The 21799-nt window shown below is 46.6% G+C and overlaps 1 protein-coding gene across 8 annotated transcripts in view; it reads right to left on the bottom strand.

The window, feature by feature from the left end:
* The window catches only part of SNX29 (sorting nexin 29), a 588630-nt gene that overhangs the window by 502018 nt on the left and 64813 nt on the right, over window positions 1–21799 (bottom strand). For 7 of the 8 annotated variants that reach the window (XR_004258239.1, XM_032243340.1, XM_032243341.1 and 4 more), the window contains 4 exons: window positions 18034–18214; window positions 14021–14091; window positions 11866–12114; window positions 8293–8668 (listed from right to left, as the gene is read on the bottom strand). Coding sequence is in view for 7 of the 8 variants with exons in the window: in XM_032243340.1 (XP_032099231.1) it covers window positions 8293–8668; window positions 11866–12114; window positions 14021–14091; window positions 18034–18214 (877 nt within the window). In the remaining variant the exon portion in view is untranslated. The remainder of the gene's footprint in view (window positions 1–8292; window positions 8669–11865; window positions 12115–14020; window positions 14092–18033; window positions 18215–21799) is intronic. The other variant, XM_032243344.1, reaches the window with a different exon arrangement.

Below are 21799 nucleotides of genomic sequence, written 5' to 3' on the forward strand. Positions count from 1 at the left end.
TGGGTAAAGGAACAGAATCAGACCAGTCATGTCTGGGTCCCTTCCAAGGAAGGGATTCGGCTCAATTATTAACCAGGCTCATATACTCTGTTATATTGTCACCTTACCCACAGAGTACAAAACTCTAACGTGTACCATCTTTGTAACGCCAGGCAGTGTGGTTGAGTTTTTTGGGGAGTAAATACCCGCTGCAGCACTTGCCTCTGAGCAATAGAGAAACGTTAATAAATACCAGGAGGTAGTTTGTAGTACAGTCATACCCCGGTATCTGCATTACATCGTATCCGCCGTTCCATAAACCCCTTGCAAATCTGAGGATGCTTAAAGTCCCTGGTTTGGTTTCTTTTTGGAGTCGGGGTCTTGCTCCGTTGCTCATGCTGGAGTGCAGTGGCACGATCATAGTTCACTGCAACCTTGAGATCCTGGGCTTCGGCGAGCCCCCTGCCTCAGCCTCCCAAGGAATTTGGACTCCAGGCATGAGACACCATATCCGACTAATTTTTTGTTTTGTTTTGTTTTCTGTGAAGACAGAGTCTCACTATGTTGGCCAGGCTGGTCTCAAAATCATAGGCTCAAATGATCCTCCCGCCTCAGCCTCCCCAGGCGCTAGGATTACAGGCATAAGCCACCTCGCCTGGCCTCAAGTCCCTGATGTAAAATGGTGTATTATCTGCATAAGCACATCCTCTCACATATGTACGCCAAATCATCTCTAGATTGCTTATGATACCTAATAGAATTCAAATTCTATGTAAATAGCTGTTACACTGTATTTTTATTTGTATTATTTTTATTTTTTTATTCTTTTGTAATATTTTTGATCTGCAGTTGGTTGAAACCATAGAGGTGGAACCCACAGATGCAGCACCCGTGGAGGCAGAGAGCCAACTGCACTCTAGGGTTACAATGTCATTTTGTATCTCAGCAGATAAAGAAGACCAAAGCAGACCATAATCATACCCACCTAGGAAAGGATGGAAAGAGGACAGGGGAGGGAGAGGGATGGGCAGACAGAGGGAGCAGGGGCAAAAGAAAAAAGAGTGTGTGGCTTGTCCAAGGCCATCAGCCCTAAGCAGCAGAACCAAGGCTGTGGGACTGGAGCCCAGGTCTTCCAAATCCAAGTGCACTGGGTCTCTCTTCTCCTGTCCACAAGTGACATTACTTAGATAGTTTGTCTTTATTTTAGAGCTACTCTAAAATGAACAAATACTGTCTGTAATAGACTAGAGACATATATATTTGAGGCTTGTGACACACTCTTCTTTGTTGGTGTCTCTTTACAACCCTTTAAAAATGTCACCATCATTCACTGCTTGGGGGCGGATTTGGCCTGCAGGCATGGATTGCCAGCTCCTATTTGAGATGCTTTTCAGGTAGAAGTCTCCTTTCAGCCCTCTCCAACTTTTGGCCAGACATCTGGCACAGAGAGAGAAACGCTGGAGGAAATAATCCTAGCAGAATTTTGCAAGACATATCATTCAACCATGGCTGTAACACAATGAGGCTTTCAGACAGCAGGGTGCGGGCAAAAGAAGAGCTGCTCCCGCCTGGGTCCTAACACCAAGCCCAACCTGGGCAGAGTTCTGGGTGAACTTGGCTGTGCCTTGGGAATCTGCCAAGAGGTGCCCTCCTGAGGCTCTGACCCAGCCACTGGGGACCATGGGGCAGGCACCCAGAGGTGGTCAGGGGCGCCCTTTCAGGAGAAGGCAGCAAAAGCAGCCAGTCCCTTCTTGGCCACTCCACTGGCTTGGGGCAGGCGCAATGTTCTGCTGGTTTCTAAGATAATTCTTGACCCTTCCCCACAACATATGCAAGCGCAAGGTCAAGCCAGGCCCCAAGAGGATGAGGTTTCGAACCCAAGAAGTGAGCCTCAAGGATCACCGCCTCAAAATGAATTACATTAAAGACTGCTGGTCAGACACAGTAGCTCACACTTGTAATCCCAGTAGTTTGGGAGGCCGAGGGAGAAGGATCACTTGAGCCCAGGAGTTTGAAACCTGCCTGGGCAACGTAACAAGAGCCCCGTCTCTACAAAAAAATTTAAAAATTAGCCAGGTATGGTGTTGCACACTGCAGACCTAGCGACTGGAGGGGCCGAGGTGGGAGGATCTCTTGAGCCTGGAAGGTCAAGGCTGCAGTGAGCCGAGGTCATGCCACTGCCTCCAGCCTGGGCCGCAGAGCAAGACCTTGTCTCCAAAAAAAGAAAATAAAAAAAATAATAATAATAACAGGCCAGGCTCTGTAGCTTATACCTGTAATCCCAGCATTTCGGGAGGCATAGGTGGGTGGATCACTTGAGGTCAGGAGTTCAAGACCAGCCTGGCCAACATGGTGAAACCCGTCTCTACTAAAAATACAAAAATTACCTGGGCGTGGTAGTGAGTACCTGTAATCCCAGCTACTTGGGAAGGTGAGGCAGGAGAATCACTTGAACCCGGGAGGCAAAGATTGCAGTGAGCCAAGATTGTACCACTGGACTCCAGCGTGGGTGACAGACCAAGACTCTGTCTCAAAAAATATCTATGTATATTAACTCATTAGGTCATCTTCATAACACTGGATGCTCTGAAACATAATTTAAGATGTTTTGAGATCCTAAACATTAAAACGTCAAGGCTTAAACTACAAAATCTTCCACTGTTAACTGTCTCCCTGTGGCTGCACATTTAGGTCAGCTCCAGTGTTCCGCTTCTCTGAAGAAGGACTTAGGTATGTAGATGGGGCAACTTTTCCCTGAGTCAAGGGTATGTCCTCCAGGCAGCTTCTTGCACTCGGATTGCTAAATCAAGTGGGATGAACATCCTTCAGCTCATGCCAGTTTGTCAAACTGCTTTCCCCCACGGCCATCAACTACTCCAGCTCAACTGCTTCCAGCTGTCTATGAGGGCAGCCCCTGGGCACCACCCCTGCAGCCTCAGTCATCCCACAGACACCGACAATGCTATGGGATGTGAGTGGAACTGAAGAGCCACTGACAGCAAGATCTTTCCCTTCCACCAGGGCAGGAACCCAAGGTCTCCACAAATATGATAGGCAAAATATGAGGTCTTGTTTCAGTTTGCATTTCCTTAACTGCTACTGAGATGCAGAATAGCGAGACGCCGTATATGTTTGTAGTCCTTTCTGAATTATGTTTCTCCCTACTTGCCTCCTGGTATCATAGAGCACATATAAAGCGATAGGAAAAGCCCTGTCTGGGCCTGGCCCAGTGGCCCATGCCTGCAATCCCAGTACATTGGGAAGCCAACATGGGAGGATCACTTGAAGCCAGGATGTCAAGAACAATGCCTTGAGACCCCATTTCTATTAAAAATTAGCCAGGTGTGGCGGCATGCACCTATAGTCCTAGCAACTCAGGAGGCTGAGGCAGGAAGATCACTTGACTCTAGGAGTTCCAAGCTGCAGTGAACTGTGATCATGCCACTGAACTCCAGCCTGGATGACGGAGCAAGACCTGTCTCAAAAAGAAAAAAAAAGAAAGAACAAAAGAACAAACCCTGACTGTAATAAAAATACTATCCCTTTTAAAGATAAATACAAAAAGCAAAGCCAATACTTGTGATAAATACTGAGGCAGGAGAAACAAGGCTCCCTTAGAAATGAGTTTAATGACCAGTAAAGCCCTGTCCGGGCCTGGCCCAGTGGCCCATGCCTGTGCCTGTAATCCCAGTATTCTGGGAAGCCAACATGGGAGGATCACTTGAGGCCAGGAAGTCAAGACCAACCTGGGCAATGCCTTGAGACCCCATTTCTATAAAAAAATTCTATAAAAAATTACCCCTCAGATTATGCTGAGGAGTAAGCCCAACTTTGACCAACGAAGGATCTTAAGGACAAGAGGGCAGCAGACTCTGCCAGAGGCTTTGGAAATCCACAGGGAGCTTCTCCTGGTCTTGGCACATTTCCCTCACAAATCTGCTGTACACCAGCCCCCTTGACCTTCCCTGTGAACACCAGCTTAGAATCAAAATCAAAGCATTACTCAGCAGGCCATCCCATCACTCCGCTGTGCCTTCCCCAGGCTGCTCTGTGGAAGGGTCAGTCGAGATCCCTCTTTCTGCCAGAAGAGCTGGCCAGAGTCTGCAGGAGGCCCTCTGGCCTCGGAGGGCCTGGGCCACGTGAAAGTCACCCTGCACTGTGTTGGGCATTTACACATCACAATGCTGGGGGCTGCCTTGGCTCACACACCAGCCTCACCCATGGGGCTATACTCAGTGGCATCAACAAGCAGCATCTCCTCAAAGGCCCAGGTTACGAAGTAATGGCACATGGCCAGGTGCGGAGGCTCACACCTTTAATCCCAATGCTCTGGGAAGCTCAAGCAGGTGGATCACTTGAGCTCAGGAGTTCAAGACCAGCCTAGCCAACATGGTGAAACCCTAACTCTACTAAAAATATAAAAAATTAGCCGGGTGTGTTGGCACATTCCTATCGTCTCACCTGAACTGGAGGCTGAGGCAGGAGAACGGCTTGAACCCGGGAGGCAGAGGCTGCAATGAGCTGAGACTGCACCACTCCAGCCTGGGCCCTGGAGCAAGACTCCATTCCGAAAAAAAGCACCAGTGAGGGATAATTGTATGTGTCAATTTGGCTGGGCCACAATGCCCAGATATTTGGTCAAACATTATTCTAGATGTTTCCGTAAGGGTACTTTTTAGATGAGATTAACATTTAAATCAGTAGATTTGGGGTGAAGCAGATTACACTGCATAATGTGGGTGGGCTTCCTGCAAGCACTGTGAGGCCCCGATAGGAAAACGATGGACCTTCCAGTGGAAGAAGAAATTCCCCCGCAGATTGCCTCTGGACTTGAACTGCAACTCCTCCCTGGATCTCCAGTCCACACAACTATCCTGCAGATTTTGGACCCCAGTCCCACAATCACGTGTGCCAATTCCTGAAAATATATCAAGAGAGAAGACCGGGCACAGTGGCTCACGCCTACAATCCCAGCACTCTGGGAGGCTGAGGCGGGTGTCTCACTTAAGGTCAGGTTTGAAATCAGCCTGGCCAAAGCAGGGAACTCCATCTCTATTAAAAACATAAAAGTTAGCCGGGGATAGTGGGTGTCTGTAATCCCAGCTACTCGAGAGGCTAAGGCACGAGAATCGCCTGAACCCGGGAGGCAGAGGTTGCAGTGAGCTGAGAGCGTGCCATTGCACTCCAGCCTGGGTGACAGAGCAAGACTTCATCTCAAAAAAAAAAAAAAGAAAGAAAGAAAGCAGAGAGAGACACAGACAGAAACAGAGACAGAGAGAGATGGAGTTAGAGGTAGAAACTGAGGCAAAAATAGAGCAAGACAGAGAAGGAGATACACACATCCATACACAGAACGCCCCCCTCAGCCCCGCCCCGCTGATTCTGTTTCTCTGGAGAGCCCTGAATAACACAGCAGGTCACAAGACTTGGATGTCAGGTACAAAAACATTTATACCCTACAAGCAAGAACAAGGCCACTGAAAAGCTGCCCTAATAAATAGTTCCATCATAGGAAAAAAAATCTTGTCTGTGAAAATATTCATTTGAGAATAGCTGATAAAAAAAGCAAAAATAAAAACCATCAACCTAAATACCCAACAAAAGGGGAAACATTTCACCAGTCATAACAAGTTGATCTGACTGAACAGCAACTGATCTGGCAGAACGGGGTTCTGGGGAGAAATGGAACCAATGAATGTGTGCATGGATAGAGACCAACAGACAGACAGGTAGGCAGACAGGAAGGCAGGCAGGCAGGCAGGCAGATAGATAGGTAGGTAGGTAGGTAGGTAGATAGATAGATAGATAGATAGATAGATAGATAGATAGACAGACAGACAGACAGACAGACAGACAGACAGACAGACAGACAGATAGACAGGTTTATATGGAGGAACTGGTCCATGCAACTGCAGAGGCCAAGAAGTCCCATGATCCACAGTCCACAAGCTGAAGAGCCAGGAAAGTTGGTGGTGTGGTGAAGTCCAAGTCTGAAGCCTGAGAACCAGGGGAGCAGATGGTGGGAGTCCCAGACCCACAGCAGAAAACCCATGTCCCAGCTGAAGCTAGCAGGCAAAAAGGAAATAATCCCTCCCTTCCTTCACTTTTTGCTCTGTTCAGGCCCTCAGTGGATTGGATGGTATCTACCCACGCTGGGGAGGGCTGTCCCCTTTACTGAGGCCACCGAGTCCAACACTAACGTCCCCAGAAAAATCTCACTGATGCACCCAGAAGTAACGTTCAATCTGGATACTCCACAGCCCAGTTAAGTTGACACACAAAATTAACCATCACATCAAAAAATCAATATTCATAATTATGTAGAAACATGAAAAGCATTTGACAGAACAGCTAAGGCATGATGGCTGACACCTGTAATCCCAGCACTTTGGGAGGCCGAGGCAAGCGGATCACCTGAGGCCAGGTGTCCAAGACCAGCCTAGCCAACATGGTAAAACCCCATCTCTACCAAAAATACACAAAGTCGCCAGGTGTGGTAGTGCACACTTGTAGCCCAGCTACTCGGGAGGCTGAGGCACAAGAATCACTTGAACCCCAGAGGCAGGTGGCAGTGAGCCAAGATCATGCCATGGCACTCCAGCCTGGGCAACAGAGTAAGACACTGCCTTAAAAAAAAATGACAGTATAAGCTTTGGATTACAGCATATCTGAATCCAAATTTCAACTCTGCCAATGGCTTTAACAAATCTTCACTCTCTAAAGAATCCTGTTGTTCTATCTGTGAAATGGGAATGACACCCACTAATCTCACATGGTTGCTAGAAGTCTTACAATACAGTGTATAAATCACCGGCAGCACCTGGCATATCTCAGATGACCAACAAAATAACACTATTAGTACAAGCATCCATGCAGAAGGGGACTAGAGTAAAAATTTAAAAACCAAAATAGGCACAGTCTCATCAGAAAAAAAAACCCTAATTTTAAAACAACATGAAAATGAACATCTTAGGGCTAGAGGCATACTGTGGCCTAAACAATACCATAAGATTCAGGCCACACCAAAAGATACATTTCTGTACATTCACGTTACGCGTATTTTTTTTAAAGATGGTGTCTTGCTGTGTTGCCCAGGCTGGTCTCAAACTCCTGACCTTAAGCAATCCTCCCACCTCAGCCTCTCAAAATGCAGATAATACAGGCGTGAACCACTGTACCCAGCCTCATTTTACACTTCAATGGACTGGATTTTGCAGTAGTCATGATTAGGATGGCACTGTGTACTACAAAGCCTAACAGGTAACTGGCTTATTTGGGCTTTTGGGGGGGTTTTTTTGAGAAGGAGTTTCACTCTTGCTGCCCAGGCTGGAGTGCAATGGGATCATCTCGGCTCTGCCTCTGATGTTCAAGTGATTCTCCTGCCTCAGCATTCCAAGTATCTGGAGTTACAGGTATGTACCATCATCTGGGGCTAATTTTGTATTTTTTTAGTAGAGAAGGGATTTCATCATGTTAGTCAGGCTGGTCTTGAACTCCTGACCTCAGGTGATCCACCCACCTCAGCCTTCCAAAGTGCTGGGATTACAGGTATTAGCCACCGTGCCCAGTCAACTCTACTGATAAAGTAGCACGTGCAGGCAAGTTCGTGATACTCACACCCCTGCAGATAAACACAGAAGTCACCCTACTACAACTATTCTCCTAACCCGCCTTCTTCCTGAGCTTCCTGTGCTAGTGGCAAGTCAGAGATGCTAGGAAAACAGTCAACGAAAATGACAGATGTATATACAAAGCAGAAATTTCAAGGCACACATTGTGATCTTAACTTTATATTAAGTACCCTCAAATTGTATTTCCTTTCCCTCTTTTAGTTCTCAGAGGAATAGCAAATAATACTCCTTCCAAGTAACACTCCTAAATCAACACCTGAAGAAGGAATGATGCCGTGAGCAAACATTAAACTTGCAGTCCTATTTCACCCAATACCATAGAAACAGAAAACAGTGACCCTAATCTCCCCTCATTAAATGCGCAAGGGGAGGCTGGGCACAGTTGCTCATGCCTGTAATCCTAGCACTTTGGGAGGGGGAGGCAGGCAGATCACTTGAGGTCAGGAGTTAGAGACCAGCATGGCCAACATGGTGAAACCCCATCTCTACTAAAAATACAAAACGTAGCCCGATATAGTGGGCACCTGTAATCCCAGCTACTCGGGAGGGTGAGGCAGGAGAGTCGCTTGATCCCAAGAGGTGGAAGTTGCAGTGAGCTGAGATCACTCCACTGCACTCCAGCCTGGGGGACAGTGAGACGCCATCTCACACGCACACATGCAAAAGCATGAGGGGAACTTACTTCTCAAGCGACTCCGAGTGGCCCCTGTGCTTCCTTCCTGATGAGTTTCCATATATGTCATCTTCGTTTTCATCCACATCTTCATCATCAATGCTTTTCACATCAAGCTTCTGGTACCCAAACTCCCCATTCAAAGACAGGGAATCAATTTTCCATGAGTTACTGCTCTGACTTCCAATGGAATTTGGCCCAAAGGGGCTTTCAAAGGCCGACATGATATTGACAGAGGAGCGGTCAGAGTTCTCCTCTGAGCTCTCCCCTGCCCCAGGTATCTTTTTAAATACATCCCCAGAGTTCTGCTCATCTTCCTCATCATCAAATGAGATAATGTTGGTCACTTTTTTTTTCTTCTTCCGCTCCTTTTTGCCTTTGGCATCTGGCAAAAAAAAAGATTCGGTATAAGAAAAAGCAGGCAAGACAAAAGGATGATCAAACAACTCACCTCCAGGTATGGAAAATACTATTCAACTGAGGAATACACTGTAACATTAATTCAGACTTTTAAAAAATCATCAACGAAAAATTGTCTACAGATCGAGCTGAATGGATGCAGGCCTCTACCTCTAATTTAAATAAACACACCACAGAGCACACACTGAAACTGTTCTAAAAGCAGTTACTTTGATGCGAAGGATGCTACCATTATCGAAATGATCTTCAGTGCTTCACTTTAAAAAATATTCTCATGACTGTAGATGAGCCCACAAAAACCAGCTGGGGGGGTGTGGTCAACTGTTGAACAGCCTCAAATTCCTGCCATTCCTGTGCAATGCCCCTTTGCAATAGGGCTTCGTGGTTCTTCCCGCTAGAGATGTCCATTTCTGTACCCTCTTGAATCTGGCTGGTGTAGTGCTCTGCTTTTTTTTTTCTTTAAGAGTCATGGGGTCTCACTCTATTGCCCAGGCTGGAGTGCAATGGCGCAATCATAGCTCACTGTAACTTCACATTCCTGGGATCAAACAATACTCTGGCCTCAGACTCCCGAGTAGCTGGGACTACAGGCACATGCCACAACACCCAGCTAATTTTATTATTTTTTTTTTAGAGATGAGGTCTTGCTGTGCTGCCCAGGCCAGTCTCAAAACCTCTGGCCTCAAGCAATCCTCCCACCTCAGCCTTCCAAATTGCTGGATTATAGGCATGAGCCATGTTGCCCTGCTTTTACAAATAGAATGTGACAGAAATGGCTGCATACAGTTGCTCATGCCTGTAATCCTAACACTTTGGTGGATCACTGGAGGTCAGGAGTTCCAAACCAGTCTGGCCAACATGACAAAATCCTGTCTTTACTAAAAATATTAAAAAAAAATTAGTCAGACATGTGGTGAGTGCCTGTAATCCCAGCTATTTGGGAGGCTGAGGCAGGAGAACTGATTGAACCTGGGAGGCGGAGGTTGCAGTGAGCCAGAGGTTGCAGTTAGCCAAGACCGTGCCATTGCACTACAGTCTAGGTGACAGAGCAAGACTCCCTCTCAAAAAAAATATGTGGCAGAAATAACGCTATGTGAGTTTCTAGTGCCTAGGCATAAAAAAAGTCTCAGAGCTTTGCCTTCACCCTCTCAGATAGCAGCCCTGACCCCACACATAAAGAAGGCAGTTCAGCTGACTGGAGGATGAGAGGCCATGGGTACAACCCGAAATGCCCCAGGACTGATTCCAGACATGTGGGTGGGGCCATCTTGGATCTTCCAATGTAACCGCCAGCTCCCATGAATGGGCCCAGGGGACCTAGCAGAAAAGCCACCAAACCAACCCACATAAAAAAGTAACGAAGTGTGGTGATTTCAAGCCACTACATTTTTGAATCACTTGTTATATAACACAGGCTAACTGAAACAGAAATCAAGCCTGCTTTAGTGACCAGCACTCAGAGAAGACTCTTTCTGCCCCCATTTTAATCATCAGACTTGGATGTAAGACACTTTGAGCAATTCCAAAATCAAATCCATCTAAACCAATGTGTGATGCAGTGAGGCCTCACTGGCATAGCACAACTCTGAGATTACCTCAAAAGTAGAGGTCCAAAAATAGGTGGGACTACTTCTCCTTTGGGGGTAGAAATTTCAGTGTCTTTGTTACACAAAGCCATCAAAAGCCCTATCTCCTACATCATTCATGCAGGGTATCTACTGGAGAAGCAGAGGGCAAGGCAGGCAAAAGACACCATGGGATTCTACACTTTCACCATCCAAAGGGATGGCCACAATTACCGCCTTCCTTAACAGATTTGAAAATACTAAGTACTTAAGCCCAAAATTTCCAATTTCAACCAGGTACAGTGGCTCATACTTGTAATCCCAGCACTTTGGGAGGCCACGGCAGGAGGATCACTTGAGGCCAGGAGTTCAAGACCAGCCTGGGCAACATAGCAAGACCCTGTCTCTACATACACATACATACCCACATACACACATACACACACAACAAAATTTCCAATTTTGCTGTAGCAACATCTTAATGTACCAAAAGTCTCAAGGAGTATTAAAAACTTACCAAATTAACCTAAACTGAATCAACTTTCTATTTTTATTTAAAAATTTTAAAAAACAGGCTGGGTACGGTGGCTCATACCTGTAATCCTAGCACTTTGGCAGGCCAAGGCAGGCAGGTCACTCGAGGTCAGGAGTTTGAGACCAGCCTGGCCAATATGGTAAAATGCCATCTCTGCTAAAAATACAAAAAGTAGCCAGGCATATTTGTGTGTGCCTGTAGTCCCAGCTACTTGGGAAGATAAGGCAAGAGAACTGCTTGAACCCGGGAGGTGGAGGTTGCAGTGAGCTGAGATCATGATACTGTACTCCAGCCTGGGCAACAGAGTGAGACTCTGTTTCAAAAAAAAAAAAGAGTTAAAAAATTGAGACAAGGTCTTACTACATTGCCTAGGCTGGTCTAGAACCCTTGAACTCAAGCGATCCTCCTGCCTTGGCCTCTCAAAGTGCCAGGATTACAGGTGTGAGCCACCGAGCCGAGCCTGAATCAACTCTCTTGTGCCTCCCAGAGCCTAGAGCCAAAGCTGACAACTCCTCTCTTCCCTGAGGCCTCCACTTAAATGCCATCCCCAGTGGGAGGCAAGCCCAATGGGAGATGCACCCTATAGCAGCCTATGCTTGGTTTTCATCCCTTTTATCCTAAAGATCATAAATTATATACTTTATCATGAACTACCCACCCACACCCATCCCATAGCAGATTGAGGGCTACCTGCTGGCAATCTGTCTTTCCTATTCAGCTCACTGCCTAGCACACAGAACACGATGAAGGAACAAATAAAGGAATGAATGAATAAGGATCAGCGCCAACTGGCTCCTCGTGTCCCTCGCACCCTCACTTTCCGTTTGCTGTGGCTGAGCTGCTCATTTTTCCACCCTGCAATTCTTGCATCTAGGTAAGGCCATCATTGCCCTTTCAGAGTGAATGAGGATGAGAAACAGAAACACAAATGTGAATGGAAAATGCAAGTGCACTGGGCTCCATTCCCCTTGGAACGACTTTCAGATGACGAGGTATGTCCGTCCACCTCATCAGCCACGTTCTGCTTCCCTCTGCTCTGCCTCGAGCATAGCTCCTGCTCACCAGCGCTGACGTTCCTGGACACGACGGGCAGCGGGTCAGTCTCCTGTTCGGGTTTGATGAGGATGGAGACAGCAGAGGAGGCTGTGATCTCCCTGAATAGGCTGCTCACTCCTTGCGTGGACTCCTTCAGCAAGGAGGTCACATTCTGCGTTGACTCCTTTAAGAGGTCTGAAACGGTGGGAGCAAACTTACTCTGCCCGTTCAAATCCTTGTTGTCGATGTTAATCGCAAAGAGGATGGAGTTCAGACCTGCCCAAAAAAATGGAAAAGTCTGGAGTGCTTGCTGATGGGCAGTCATACCCCTAACAAGCGAAGACAGCTGCAGACAACAGAGTATACAAGAGGTGACACACTGATCTTAAACAGATATTAAAAAACCTTCCATGCAGAGGTTGCAGTGAGCCAAGATCACACCACTGCACTCCAACCTGCGTGACAGAGCAAGACTGTCTCAAAAACTACAACAACAACAAAAACACCTTCCTTGGCTGGGCACGGTGGCTCACGTCTGTAATCCCAGCCCTTTGAGAGGCCGAGGAGGGCAGATCAGGAGGTCAGGAGATCGAGACCATCCTGGCCAACATAGTGAAACCCCGTCTACTAAAATACAAAAAAAAATTAGCCAGGCATGGTGGCATGCACCGTAGTCCCAGCTGCTCAAGAGGCTAAGACGAGGGGAATCGCTTGAACCCAGGAGGCAGAGGTTGCAGTGAACTAAGATCGCACCACTGCACTCCAGCCTGGCAACAGAGCAAGACTCAGTCTCAAAAAAAAAAAAACTAAAAACTCCCACAAAACTGGGGTCAGCAGATACCCATTATCATGGGAGTGGAGTCATGCCACATTTTCTCCCTAACAGCCAGGAAGACAAATAGGAATAAGTCAGATGGGAGAAGGTGATGACACAAGCTCTGGGATCAGGCTGCCTGGAGGTGAATCCCAGCACTGCCACCTACTAGCTACAAAACCTTGGTCCAGCAACTTATCATCTCTCTGTACTCCAGTTGCCTAATCTGTAAGATGGGGACAATATTATCTCCCTCACAAGATTCTAAGTATTAAAGGCACTCACTCACGAAAACACTCAGCTCAGTAAACCATCAAATGTGCACTGATAGTATCACTGTCATTACTGTGGGCAGAAACTTACACTGGTATCTTATGACCTGCAAAGGAAATCATGGTCAAATCCTTTTTCTCATCAATGAATAGGACATAACCCCAAATACATAAGACTTAGTATAAACTTTCAAGGAAAAACAAAAAGGAGGCAACAAAGAACTTGGAAAGAGGAAGCAAGCTGCCCACTTCAGTCCGGCTGATTCCACCTTTCACCCTTTGAGTCAAACAGTAAACAGTGTAGCAGCCACAGAGTAACATCAACCCAGGGCCTCCATGTTGACTAATCATGTGCATGACTCCTGACCTCACATGATTCTCTCACAGCCCCATGAAGTTGACTGCTGAGACAGCATGATTCCCAACTCAAAGAGAGGAAAGAAAACGTAGCAAAGCTTACAGCATCCACTCCAGGTCACTAGGTAGCAAGGGGTAAAGCCAGAATTCAAAGGTAGGTCTCCCACCTCCAGTTCCCCCCAGTGCCTACTACATCTCCAAAGCCCACTAGAAATCTTCAAATGTATGCTTTCTCTGCCAGGGTCTCACATTCTAGATAAATCGATTCAACATTCTGGCCTGGCACAGTGGCTCGTGCCTGTAATCCCAACACTTTGGGCTCAGGAGTTGGAGAGCAGCCTGGCCAACAAAGTGAAACCACATCTCTACTAAAATACAAAAATTAGCCAGGAGTGGTGGCAGACTCCCATAATCCTAGGTTCTCCAGAGGCTGAGGCAGGAGAATGGCTTGAACCCAGGACGTGGAGGTTGTGGTGAGCCAAGATTGCACGTACCACTGTACTCCAGCCTGGGTGACAGAGTGAGGGTCTAAGAAAAAAAAAAAGGATGCAAAATGGACCCAACATTCAATGCTAGTTAAAAAAAAAAAAAAAAAAAAGGACAGCAGCAAGTGACTCATTAAGTTGTTGAGGAACAGGGAAGAATCACAGCATCCCATGGGATTGTGGATCTACCCCAAGGCAGCCCCTTTGCTCACAAGCATCACAAGGCCCGGCGCTCTGGTCTGGGCCAGGCTTACCAGCTGCCATGGTAGGAAGCATGCTAGACCTCTCTTCATCCATCACAAATGACCAGTCTTCATAAAAAGTGCTGCAGATTGAAAGAGAAAAGGAAACAGTTCTTAGTGGTGGTTCCCAGTGTCCACTGACCAGGCAATTCCATTAGCTCCCTGGAAGGCATGCACCTGGTCACCTCAGGAGGGATACGATTTGTCTGCGGTCTCTGCTGGTTTAAAGCTTCTGGTTATGAACACAGGATGGAACCCATACATCCCACAACTTCCTTACTGGTCCCCTGACACCTCCGGCTTTAGAATACTAAAATAGACATGATATGTAAATGTATCTATAAAGCAGCAAAGCAGAAGGAAGCAGACGGATGGGTGACTTCCACTCAAGCAATGACCCCAAGAGATAGACAGGAAATCTAAGCCCAGCCAACAGGGCTTGCCTGATTTGCCTAATACAAGAAGAGACCATTTCAGACAGAAATCACAGAGCCTCTATGGCTTCATTAACCAGGGCATTTAATATGATGCCTGCCTTGGCCGGGTGCAGCGGCTCACGCCTGTAATCACAGCACTTGGGAGGCTGAGGTGTAGGGGGGAGGAGTCATTTGAGGTCAAGAGTTCAAGACCAGCCTGGTCAACATAGTAAAACCCTGTCTCTACTAAAAATATAAAAAATTAGCCATGCCTAATAGCAGCCGCCTGTACTCCCAGCCACTTGGGAGACTGAGGCAGGAGAATCACTTGAACCTGGAGGTTCAGTGAGCAGAGAACGAACCACTGTAGTCCAGCTTGGATGAAAGAGAGAGACTCCGTCTCAAAATAATAATAATAATAATAGCAATATAATGCCTGCCTGGGTTTTCTGAATGCCCAAGTTTTCCTTGGAAAGGGCTAGGAGGCTAAAAAGGCCCCACAAATCTACAGGGCAGTTGAGGTAGGGGTGTCAGGGAAGCCTGCAGGGCCTGTCCAAGCTCATCTGGCCAAATGATGGTCCAGCCAGGGCTTAAAAGCTGGTCTCCAAAGCCCAACTTCCAAGCTCTCTCTGACTCCCTGTGAAGATACAGCAACCAAAAATCCCCAATGCCGTAACTTCCCCGCCAGGTCATTGAATTCTAAATTAATGGAGGCAAAACTCAGTTTCACTAAAGCAAAATCAGGGATAAGCAACCTGTAGTTGAGTGAGGGAGTGGAAAAATTAGCCACTGAAGTGACTGAATACAGCCAACAGAAAGGGAAAAAGAGACACATTTCCAATATATTTAACCGGAAAATGTAAGAATCATGATTTTGGGAATCAGGTGCAGTCAGAATGTCAGACCACATGCTCAAGCTGACATTCTGACTGCACCTGATTCCCAAAATCATGATTCTTTAAAAATCTGAGCCCATGGACGGGCACAGTGGCTCACGCCTATAATCTCGGCACTTTGGGAAACTAAGGCGGGAGGATCACAAGGTCAGGAGTTTGAGACCCATCTGGCCAACACAGAGAAACCCCATCTCTACTAATAATACAGAAAAAACTAGCCGGGTGTGGTGGCACATGCCTGTAATCCCAGCTACTAGGGAGGCTGAGGCAGGAGAATGAACCCGGCAGGCGGAGGTTGTAGTGACTCGACATCGCTCCATTGCACTCCAGTGCAGTCAACAGTCCAAGACTCCGTCACAAAAAAAAAAAAAAAATCTGAGCCCATTTTGTGCATCTAAATGAATGTGTTTTCCCCACATCAGGTTAGGGAAGTGGCTAGTGATCCAGGTAAGGTCGACTGTGAATCTTAACTGCTGGACTCGCTTCTTGTTCACTTCAACTTTGAGACTGACTATGTAACTCTGAACTACCCGTAAATGATATGCTGCAAAGAGCCTCACAGAAATTCACTTCAAGAAACTGGAGTATGTTCTCCTCAACCAAAGTTGGTTAATGCCCCAGAGGTTCAGACATTCTCAGCCCTGGATTCTGACCCTGAGCAGTACACAGGTGCCATCAGGGTCGGTCCTCTCAGCTCCCAAGCCCTCCCATTTTAAACTCATAGAGGTTACCATACAATTGAACAAGGTGCCACAGGCAACAGAGAACTTTAAGGGTATTTTTAGAGCCCTGTGCACAATACCAGAAGACCTGAAACATTACCAGTAGAGAGATGACCACAGCAGTAGATAAAGCAGAAGAGAGGACCTAAACTAGGGAACACAGGGCAAGACAAAAATTAAGGGAGCACATCACACTACTGACGAACTGCCCGCTTACTGAATTAAGTAAAATTTCACTGTTGAAGATCTGGGTATTGCTGATGGAGAAGTGCTTAAGGAACCAGAACAGGATTCATCAGTGTCGCCCTGTATCACTCAAGTACACAAAACAACATGTCTAGTCCACTATTCTCAGAGCAAAAGTAATGGCCACAGCCAGGCACGGTGGCTCACACCTGTAATTCCAGCACTTAGGGATGCCAAGGCGGGTGGATCACCTGACAGCAGGAGTTTGACACCAGCCTGGCCAACATAATGAAACCCTGTCTTTACTAAAAATACAAAAATCAGCTAGTGTGGTAGTATGCGCCAGTAGTCCCAGCTACTCAGGAGGCTGAGGCAGGATAAATTCTTGAACCCAGGAGGCAGAGGGTATAGTGAGCCAAGATGATGCCACTGCACTCTAGCCTGGGCAAAAGAGCAAGACTCTGTCTCAAACAAAACAAACAACAACAACAACAAAATAACAAAATTATGGAAGTTTTTGTTTTTTGTTCTGCTTTGTTTGTTTTTGAGACAGAGTCCCGCTTTATTGCCAAGGCTGGAGTACAGTAGCATGATCTTGATTCACTACAACCTCTGCCTCCCAGGTTCAAGCAATTCTCAGGCCTTAGCCCCTCCAAGTAGCTGGGATTACAGGCATGCACCACCACATGCAGCTAATTTTTGTATTTTTAGTAGAGACAGAGTTTCACCATATTGGCCAGGCTGGTCTCAAACTCCTGACCTTAAGTGATCCGCCCAGCCTGGCCTCCCAAAGTGCTGAGATTACAGGCATGAGACACCATGCCCGGTCTAAAATGGAAGTTTTAATAAAAACAAATGACTTGGCCAGGCACAGTGGCTCACATCTGTAATCCCAACCCTTTGAGAGGCCAAGGCAGGCAGATCACCTGAGGTCAGGAGTTTAAGACCAGCCTGGACAACATGATGAAACCCCATCCCCACTAAAAATACAAAAAAATTAGCTGGACCTGGTGGTGCACACCTGTAATCCCAGTTACTCAGGAGGCTGACGCAGGAGAATCACTTGAACCAGGGAGACAGAGGTTGCAGCGAGCCCAGATAGTGTCACTGCATTCCAGCCTGGGCAACAGAACATTTCAAAAAAAAAGAAAAAAGAACAAATAACTTCCTTCCCCAGCTTAAAATTTCCATATTGTTTTCAGTTTGGGATTGAATGAATGCAAGAATCCCAAATTAAAATTCCAGACCTGGCATGGTAGCTCATGCCTGTAATCCCAGCACTTTGGGAGGCTGAGGCGGGAAGATCACTTGAGCCTAGGAGTTCGAGATCAGCCTGGGCAACACACTGAGACTCCATCTCTGCAAAAAATTTTTTTTAATTAGCCATGTATGGTGGCACATGATTGGGGTCCTAGCTGCTCAGAAAGCTGAGGTGGGAGGATTGCTTGAGCCAGGGTGGTCCAGGCTGCAATGAGCCATGTTCATGCCACTGCACTCCAACAGAGCAAGATCTATCTCAAAAAAAAGAAAAATCCAGAAAGTAAAGAGCAAGCTATGTCTTAAGACAACAGCTCTCTCCACATCCCAGCTGGCTGTATCAGGTGCCATGCCAAGCCCTTTACAGGCAGTCTCTCAATGATTCTCCCCCAGCTTTCCCCACAGCTCAGCTGAACACACCAGAGCTGCCACAGGGAGGCCCATCCTAGATTGGGGAACTAGGATGAAAATCCAGGTGGTCTGACTCCAGACTCCAAGATCTTCACCCCTTGCTCCACCCCATTCCAAGTCCCATCCCGGCCACGTACCTGAGCCTGCAGCGGTCGGCCAGGAGCATGTGCAGGTAGCGCTCCAGGGAGTGCTCGTTGAGGGCACAGCGCAGCCAGGCGCGGCCTCGGCCCACGTCCGAGGCGATGTGGCGCAGGGAGTAGAAGCGCTGCAGCTCGTGCTTATTGAGGACCTCCTTCACGTAGTACCAGAACACGGGCTCTACAGAGAGAGGACACAGGCGCCTGGCACTTGGCCTGGGGCACTCAGCAGTGGGAGAGAAACACACACAGCCCCTAGACGATGTTGGAGATTGTAACAGAGTATCCCCTTAGCATGGAAAAGGTGGGAAATAACAGCAAAAACATGGAATCAACCCAGATCCCCATCAACAGTGGACTGCGTAAACAAAATGTGGTACATTTACACCACGGAATTCTATGCAGCCATGAAAAAGAAACAAAATCGTGTCCTTTGCAGCAACATGGATGACTAGAGGCCATTATCCTAAGCAAATTAAACAGAAAGAGAAAACTAAATACTGCATATTCTCACTTATTAATGGAAGCTAAACAGTGGGTGCACACAGACATCAAGACAGCAGCAAACACTGGGGACTACTAGAGGGAGTAGAGAGGACAGCACAAGCTGAAAAACTACCTACTGGGTACTATGTTCACCACCTGGGAGATGGGTTCAATCGTGCCCTAAACCTCCACATCACGCAACATACCCCAGTAATAAACCTGCACACGTACCCCCTGAATCCAAAATAAAAACTGACACTGGGAATGGTGGCTCACTCCTGTAATCCCAGCACTTTGGGAGGCCAATGTGGTGGATCACTTGACACTAAGAGTTCGAGACCAGACTAGCCAACACAGTAAAACCCCATCTCTACTAAAAATGCAAAAATTACCTGGGCATGATGGTGTACACCTATAATCCCACCTACCGAGCAGGCTGAGGCAGGAGAATCAACTGAACTCAGGAGGTGGAGATTGCAGTGAGCCGAGATCGCGTCACTGAACTCCAGCCTAGGCAACAAAACAAGACTCTGTCTCAAAAAAAAAAAAAAATAGGCCGGGCGCAGTGGCTCACGCCTGTAATCCGAACACTTTGGGATGCCAAGACAGGCAGATCACAAGGTCAAGAGATCCAAACCATCCTAGCCAACATGGTGAAACCCCGTCTCTGGTAAAAATGCAAAAATTAGCCAGGCATGGTGGCACACGCCTGTAGTCCCAGCTACTTGGGAAGCTGAGGCAGGAGAATCACTTGAACCCGGAAGGCAGATGCTGCAGTGATCTGAGATCATGCCACTATGCTCCAGCATGGAAACAGAGTAAGACTCCGTCTCAAAAAAATATATATATATATTGTATAAGTGTATATGCATATACATTTATAGGTGTAATGTTGTATCCTGATTCATTTATTTTCTTGTCTAGATCATGAACATTTTCCTATTATAATTAATAGTCTTTTAAAGATGATTTTTGATGACTTTCCACTAAAACGTAACTATTTCCCTACTACTAAGCGCATGGCACATGGCCAATTTTCCCTCTATACAGTAAAGAACACTCCTGTACATAAATAATTGTCCTCATTTCTAGTTCCTTAGGAAGGATTTCCACATGTTGAATTACTCAGTCTCAGGACAGAAACATATTTAAGGCTGTATGGGAAACCTAAGAAAGTTTGTTTTTATCCATAAGACAGTCATTCCTACAACTACTTGTAACTCCTCACATTCCACCACTTTTTATCCACATGTATATAGATTTTTAAAGTTTTTTACATACATTTAAATTTATTTATTTATTTATTTATTTATTTATTTAGGAGACAAGGCCTCTCCCTCTGTTACCCAGGCTGCAGCTCACTGCAGCCTCAACATCCTGTGCTCAAGTGATCCTTCTGTCTCAGCCCCCCGAGTAGCTAAGACACAGGCACGCGTCCCCATGCCCAGCTAATTTTTTTATTTTTATTTATTTGTAGAGACAAGGTTCTGCTATGTTGCGCAGGCTGGTATCAAACTCCTGGCTTCAAGCGACCCTCTTGCCTGAGATTCCCAAAGTGCTGGGAAAACAGGAAGGGGCTTCCATGCCCAATCCCAGATTTTTCATAGTTGTAATGTTAGCGTGCACATAATTTTGTATCAATTTTCTTCACTTAACATTGGCTCTTCAACACTTTTTCATGCTGGCAATAACAATAAGAGCAACTACTATTTACCAAGCACTAACTACGCACCAGCCATTTCAGTAAACGCTTTATATCTGACATCATAACAACCGAGGCCACCTCCATGTGAGAGACAAGGTCTGAAGCCAGCACAAGTGAAGTAACTCTCCCGGCAACACAGTAGTAAGCAGTATGGCAGAAAGGGACCTCACAGCTCACTGCAAACCACTAAATCACACTGCCCTGCAAAATGAGGGAACCTGGCCTTCTTCAAAATGATCACGTTCACAACTGTTTAATGTTCCAGGTGGGGGAAGCTGAGTCTTTGCAGCCAGACCTGGCTTCCAATCTAGGAGCTCAACAGGCTCACAGTCCCCTCTGAAATGTGACGAAGGCTTTGAACCTGCCTTCCAGAAGGAGGCAAGTACACCATCTCCAGAAACTGCACGGCAGGCTAGCTAAGTTCACTCTAATGTTTTAATTCAACTTCACCAGGATCCACTGCACTCTTCCTCTGAGCTGTGAACCAAGCTAGGCTATGTGTTACCAGCTAGAGACAACAAAAACTCATTCCTAAGGGGCTTCCAGTCTAGCGGGCAGGACAAACAAAGGAAAAGTTCATTCAACCAAATGACCTTCAGCAAGTCACTTGACCATGCTAAGCCTGAGAATCCTCTCCCATAAAATCAACACAAAGTACAGAATCGCCCGGGGTTACTGGGGTAACTGGAAAGGGAAGGAAAGCACTGAGCACAGTGCCCAATCCATGGTGACCAACCAGCATTTACTTAATAATTAATTCCCTTCATAACAGAGAGCATCTGCGTGGCTTCATTTTTGTGTTAGCAACATCTAAATGTATACATATGTATGAGTGTGCATAAGTATTTGTGGATCAAGCCAATCACTGGGATCATTCAGAATAAACTTCCCAGGAATAACTGAAAACTGTCAAAACTATCTTGTCTCAATTCCTAAATGTTAAACTAATCCCTTCCCAAGCTCATTGGATCAGTATAAACCACGCAACTGTACAAAACAGCCTTCCTTCCACTCTCCACCTCACTTAGAAACCAGGATAAGGAATCTGGCGACAGCAATGCCCTGGGTCAGCTGGCCAACAACGTGTTTCAAAAGACCCCAGACAAGCGTCTGCATGTCCATCACGTGTCCAATCAAGCGACTCTCACTTGCAGCCTGTCTTGAACAATTCAGTCACCTCCCTCTGACCTTGAATCTACTGAATGCTTTAAAGTGTGTTTTCACCTTTCAATTCTGTAAATTGCTTACTGCTACAGAATCTTTTTAAAGCTTGTCAGGGTGATGCTGATGATGATAAGAATTATCCCAGCAGGTTTCCGCTTGCACTGCCAGAATTAATGTGGTCTATTTAAAGTGCAGCTCACCTGCCAATTAGTGCCTGCGGTGTCCGTAATTTAATTTGGGAATATATACTGATCTGCTTTGAAACATGGGGTTAAGTCCAAAAGCGGGCAAGGGCTTCTGGTTCTCCAAACACCTGAAAGCCAAATGCCACCAAGAACAAGTGCCAGGGAGGGGTGTTAAAGGGGACTGCCCTGGGGCACCTATTAACTGAGGATGTCTAACAGCAAAGGC

The sequence above is a fragment of the Sapajus apella genome, unplaced genomic scaffold (genome assembly GCF_009761245.1).
Source record: "Sapajus apella isolate SASKATOON/1434 unplaced genomic scaffold, GSC_monkey_1.0 scaffold51, whole genome shotgun sequence".
NCBI classification, from domain to species: domain Eukaryota; kingdom Metazoa; phylum Chordata; class Mammalia; order Primates; family Cebidae; genus Sapajus; species Sapajus apella.